Here is a 6,417-nt window from a genome sequence, read left to right on the forward strand (position 1 = left end):
ATCTCAAATACGATGCAGCCCAAAATTCAACATTCCTTAAACACAGTTATCCAACAATTTCCTTTGATTATACAATCTTTGAAGAAGAAAACCTCTTTTACCCAGCTCTACAGTTTGGTATGATAAATACTATATACATATTAAACAAATCTTTCTTATTTTTTCCACCAAAATTTAAACAGATTCTTGATCAGTTAAAAGAACATCCCTTAGTGATTGAATTCATTTCCATACCCCATCGTGTAAATAATGACATTGTAATTTCAGCTTATTATTGTATTTTAATTTATGAAGGAGCCAAAAGATTTAGACCCTATTCAAGGACGAATATTAAAATAAAACTTAGACAGATTGATTATAAAAGAAAAATATCAGAAACCGCAGCCATGATGAAAGTTTAAAATAATGATTTCAGATTAGTAATACAATGGAACAACGAAATTTTTTTCTGCCAATAGCACCTTGCCATGAGAACTAAACCAGAAAAAATTCTAATATCAAATATTGAACAAAAAAATTTATATCTAATGGCATTTCAAGAGACTAATGGAGAATTTATAGAAACCCTATCAGAAACAGAAGAGGAAGCATACATATATGATGACAACGATAATGAGATGGATCCAGAACTAGAAGAAGCCATAGCAAAAATAATAGACAGATAAAGACGAAATGGAAAGATTGAGAAATAATTAGCAAGATAAAGAAGTCAAAAAGAAGAGACGTAAAGATAAAGCTTTTAATCATATTTCAAAGATTCTCTGCAAAGTTGATTTTCATATTTCAAGAAAAGTCAGACGTGAAGACAAAAGTTGTCAGAAGCATCTTTTCAAATAATTCATTCTTTTAATTACTCACATGGAAAATTGCACATTATTTATTTATTTTATTTTTTTGATCGCACACATGTAAAGTTTGCACGGTATTATTCAATTATTGATAGCACACTTACAACATCAACAGAATAGACGTGATGTACCAGCGTTTATAAATACCCACACCTTTCACGAAAGAAAACACACCGAAAAAAGCACAAAGCACACTATCACACTTGTACTAAAAAATCTCCACCATCTTTGTATATTCAAAAATTTCGTAATTAAAGTAAGTTCTTTTCATATCTTTTCTTTTTTATAATTTTCGTTTACTTTAGTTAATTTTCGGGTAAGGCCTAAAAGGGGAAATACCAAGTAAGCAATTAATTTATTCGCAAATAATATTTTATTTCTGTTTGAAAAATATAATTTTAACGCTCTTAACCTCTTTATTCTGGATTCCATGGTCAAAAGATAAAGCAATACTCTGAGTCAAGTTGGCTAATTTGTGTCCAAATAATGAGAGTTTGTTTAAGTTTTTTTAAATATGATGAAAATCTTTTTGGCTACAGTCTTAAACCTTCTTTAAAATGTCAAGAAAAAAGCTAAGAAAGAGTTAAAAAAATTAATATGAAGAAATTAATTTGTTGAACGGTAAAGTACTCAAAGGCCATTACAAACATATTGTTTTAAATTTTTAATATTTTATGCCTTTAAATTACATTACCTTACTTATTTGTTGATTGGAAAGTTTTAACGAATATATTATTACTTGTTTAGAAAATAGAGAGATAGAAAGATTAGTCGTCGTAGGAAGTCATATTTTATCCGCTCTAGATAGAAATAGAGTTGATCCCTCATTACAGATCAATAAGCAAATGATTGAGCTCTCTATCTCTCAGTGTTTGAGTTTCTTGATAGAAGATCCTAAAGATTGTAAAGAAAGACAACAACGAGCAAATATTATAAGAGAAAATAATAAAAAAAAAAATTCTAGTAGAACTAGTTAGATATTTTTAGCAATTGAAACAACGAATTAAAAATTTTTAAAGATTGATGGGAAGAAAAAGTCTACTAAATATTTAATGGTAGGAAAGAAAAAGTCTACTAAATATTTATTGCTAAGAAGAATTTAGGATTCAAAACGTTTATAAATTGAAAGATTTTTTCTTGAAAGTAAAATTTATACCCATAATAATTGCCACCTAAATAGTTTTTAAAAATTTCAAATTTCAAAGACTTTTCGTACTTTTCATTTTAGAAACTAAGAAAATTTTCAAATTCCAAAAACTTTTTATACTTATCATTTTCAAAACTGGGACTTTCTAATTTACTACAAAGAATTGAATTGAATAATCTAATACAAAAGATTGTAAGAATTGAATTGAATATTTTACAACACTCTATATAGAGTGTATTTTGTAATCTTTTCTAATAGAAAAAAAATGTCATATATTGAAATACATATATTGTTTTAATTACTTTTTTTAGGGTATTGCTATTTACATCCACGGTTTTTATATATACATTCACTTTTAAAAAGATGATTATATTATATTTTTGATCTAATGTAAATTTACCTAATCGACATATATAAAATTAAATAAAAATATATTTTTCTGAATTCATCCACTAATATTTATGTTCATGAATACTTTTTAAACCTTTTTATATTCTTTTAGAGTTCATGTTTAATTAAAATTCTAATAATCATGAAGCATCATCTTTAACCAAAATCATGAAACCCTAAATCATAAAATATCCTCTTCAATGGAAATTTAAAAAAAAAATAATAGTCAACAAATTATTATAGTTATAATTTTTTCATGATATGAAAAATCGAATATTATTTTTATGCTTTTTTTAAGTATTGATTTGACGGCTGAAAATATATGAAAAATTTCAAAATAAGTTTCAATACTTGTCCAAATATTTTTACATTATAAAATGAAACAAACATAAAATTATGAACCGAAACACAAACGGCTAAAATTATGAGTTTATAAGCAAAAAAATTAATTAATATATGATTCGAAAATGAATTTATTTGGTTGCGTGAACAATATACTTTTGAAAGAATCCTATAAATCTGTATTATATGAAAAGGGCAATCTTCGAGATACCGTAGAGGCAACAATGGATAATTCTATTTGGTCGCACCTGTAGTTTTTTTATTTTTTTTATGAGAGCAAAAATGGCGTCATTTGTGTCCAATCGTTTCTTTATTTTCACACACCACTTCACTGCAACCACCACTTCCGTTGTAATATTTATCCATTTTCACACACTACATCATCTCATCCAATTCAACTGATAAAGGAAAGATTTTTAATGATTTAAAAATTAAAACAAAAAAATTCAGGCAAAAATAAAAAGAAAAAAGTTATTATAAAGTTTTTTAATTAAATTGAAACAAATAAAATTAAAAATAAATATTATTTAATTAAAATTGAAATAATTACGTTTTATCACTAAAAATAATTTTAAATCGAACAAAAAATTATTTATAATATGAAAAAAAAACTAAAAAAAATTTTAAAAAATAAAATAAAAACAAAAGAAAAAAAAGTTATAAAAATTAAATGAATAATATATAAATATTATTTAATTTAAATTAAAAGAATTAAGTTTTATCGTAAAAAGAAAAGAATTAAAAAGAATTTTTTTAGATTAAAAAAATTATTTATAATATGAACAAAATAAATTTTAAAAAAATGAAACAAAAAAAATCAATATCTCCATACACGAAGAGATTCACTGTAGGATGAACTCTCCGTCCCACTATGTGTGGATGGAGAGAATCCATCCATCTCTCCATAGATGCTATGGGTGAATATGGCTCGATTTGGGCAATTTGAAACAAATTTTCAAATCAAATCATTTAAAATGGTTTGAAATTTTTTTAAACCACACCAAACCACTTCAATTTCTAAACCAAAGCAATCCAAACAATTTTTTTTCGATTTGGTTCGATTTAAAACCAAGGTTTAACGAACAAATAAAATACACACACACACACACACCATTATAATGCAACAAAATGATATAAATATTAGTTGTTCAACACTTTTCCTAATTTGAGAGTTTTACATTCACAGTTGTGATGACTCATGAATATTTGGATATGATTAATTAATCGATTAAGATGTATAATTGTCAAATTCAGTTTAATTGAGTTTTTTATTTAATTTTCGTAACTTTCTTTTAGTTTGTTTTTATTATATTATTTTGAAATTTGTTTAAAATTTCCTTTTTCTTCATATTATAAATAATTTTTTGTTCGATTTAAAATTCTTTTTAAGATAAAACGTAATTTGTTTATTTTAAATAAAAAATATTTATTTTTATTTTTAATTATTTCAATTTAATTAAAAAATTTACAATAACTTTTTTTTTGTTGATTTAGCAAATTAAAAAACAACAAAATTGTAGGCAAAAATAAAATAAAAAAAGTTATTATAAAGTTTTTTAATTAAATTGAAATAAGTAAAATTAAAAATGTATATTACTTAACTAAAATAGAAAATATTACGTTTTATCATAAAAATATAATTTTAAATCAAACAAAAAAATATTTATAATATGAAGAAAAAAGAAAATTTTTCAAAATTTTCAAAAAAATAAAAATAAAAGAAAGTTACAAAAATTAAATAAAAAATATATAAATATATTATTTAATTAAAATTGAAAAAATTAAGTTTTATCATGGAAAAAAGAATTAAAAAATTTAATTGAAAAAAATTATTTACAATATGAACAGAATAAATTTAAAAGAATAAATGAAAAAAAAAAAATTCAATCTCTCCATCCCACTGTGTGTGGATGGGGACATCTCACACATTCAAATGTGTGTGGATAGAGAGGTTGAATGTATGTCGATGGAGAGATTTATCTCCTTCCACGGAGATAATTTTTTTCCTTATTTACTTTTATTTATATTATAAGTAAATTTTTTCAACTTAAAATTCTTTTTAATTCTTTTTTTATAATGATAAAATTTAATTTTTTCAATTTTAACTAAATGATATTTATATATTCTTTATTTAATTCTTGAAATTTCTTTTATTTTGTTTTTATTATGTTTTTTTGTTTTTTCGCCATATTATAAATAATTTTTTCGATTTAAAATTCTTTTTAATTCTATTCATTTTATAATAAAATGTAATTTATAATTTTACATAAATAATATTTATTTTTAATTTTAATTATTTCAATTTAATTAAAAAATTTTACAATAATTATTTTTTGCCTGCAATTTTTTTTTTGTTCTTTAATTTGTTAAATCATTTAGTTTTTTTATTCGTATTGACGAAAAATGATAGTTGCAAACTAAATGATTTAACAAATTAAAGAACAAAAAATAAATTACAGACAAAAAAAATTATTATAAATTAAATTAAAATAATTAAAATAAAAAAATATTATTTAATTAAAATTGAACAAATTACGTTCTACCATGAAATGAAATGATTTTTAAATAGAAGAACAAATTATTTATAATATGACAAAACAAGAAATATTAAAACAATTTTCAAAAATTATATAATAAAAACAAAAAGGAATTAAACAAAAGAAATTTATAAAAATTAAATAAAGAGTATATAAATATTATTAAATTAAAATTGAAAAAATAAAAATTTATCATAAAGAAAAAGAATTAAAAATAATTTTAAATCAAAAAAATTATTTTAAAATATGAACAAAACAAACTAAAAAAAAGAGGATTTTTTTTTTTAAATTTCTCCATATTTTCTCCATCCACACACATAATATGTGTGTCGATGGAGAGAAACTCTCTTATTTAAGGGAGAGTTTTCTCTCCTTTCAAAATAAAGCTCTCCTTGGATAGAAATTTGTTTTCCTTATTTATTTATTTTTTAATTTTTTTCGTTCATATTATATATAAAAAAGAATTTTTTTCCTTTCAAATGGCGACTCTTCGTGGATGGAGAATTTTTTTCCTTATTTATTTATTTTTTAATTTGTTTTGTTCATATTATAAATAATTTTCTTATATTTAAAATTATTTTTAATTCTTTTCTACTTATGATATAATTTAATTTTTCAGCTCTCCTTGGATAGAAATTTGTTTTCCTTATTTATTTATTTTTTAATTTTTTTCGTTCATATTATATATAAAAAAGAATTTTTTTCCTTTCAAATGGCGACTCTTCGTGGATGGAGAATTTTTTTCCTTATTTATTTATTTTTTAATTTGTTTTGTTCATATTATAAATAATTTTCTTATATTTAAAATTATTTTTAATTCTTTTCTACTTATGATATAATTTAATTTTTTCAATTTTAATTAAATAATATTTATATTTTCTTTATTTAATTTCAGTAACTTTCTTTTATTTAATTCTTTTTATTTTTATTATATATATTTTAAAATTATTTTAAAATTTCTTTTTTCTTCATATTATAAATTTTTTGTTTGAATTTAAAATTCTTTTGATTTTTTTTGTTTTATGATAAAACATAATTTTTCAATTTTAATTAAATAATATTTATTTTAAAGTTTTAGTTATTTCAATTTATTAAAAAACTTTATTACAATTTTTTAATTTTATTTTCCATTTCTTTTTTTATCAATTTTTTC

General features: G+C 21.2%; 1 protein-coding gene across 1 annotated transcript in view; it reads left to right on the plus strand.

Moving 5' to 3' along the window:
* Positions 1-527: 527 nt before the first annotated feature.
* The window catches only part of LOC111403201 (sterol 3-beta-glucosyltransferase UGT80A2-like), a 27,653-nt gene continuing 21,763 nt past the window's right edge, over positions 528-6,417 (plus strand). The window contains exons 1-3 of the mRNA XM_023031614.1: positions 528-644; positions 964-1,053; positions 2,307-2,328. Coding sequence (XP_022887382.1) covers positions 528-644; positions 964-1,053; positions 2,307-2,328 — 229 coding nt within the window. The remainder of the gene's footprint in view (positions 645-963; positions 1,054-2,306; positions 2,329-6,417) is intronic.

The sequence above is a fragment of the Olea europaea genome, chromosome 1 (genome assembly GCF_002742605.1).
Source record: "Olea europaea var. sylvestris chromosome 1, O_europaea_v1, whole genome shotgun sequence".
NCBI lineage: Eukaryota > Viridiplantae > Streptophyta > Magnoliopsida > Lamiales > Oleaceae > Olea > Olea europaea.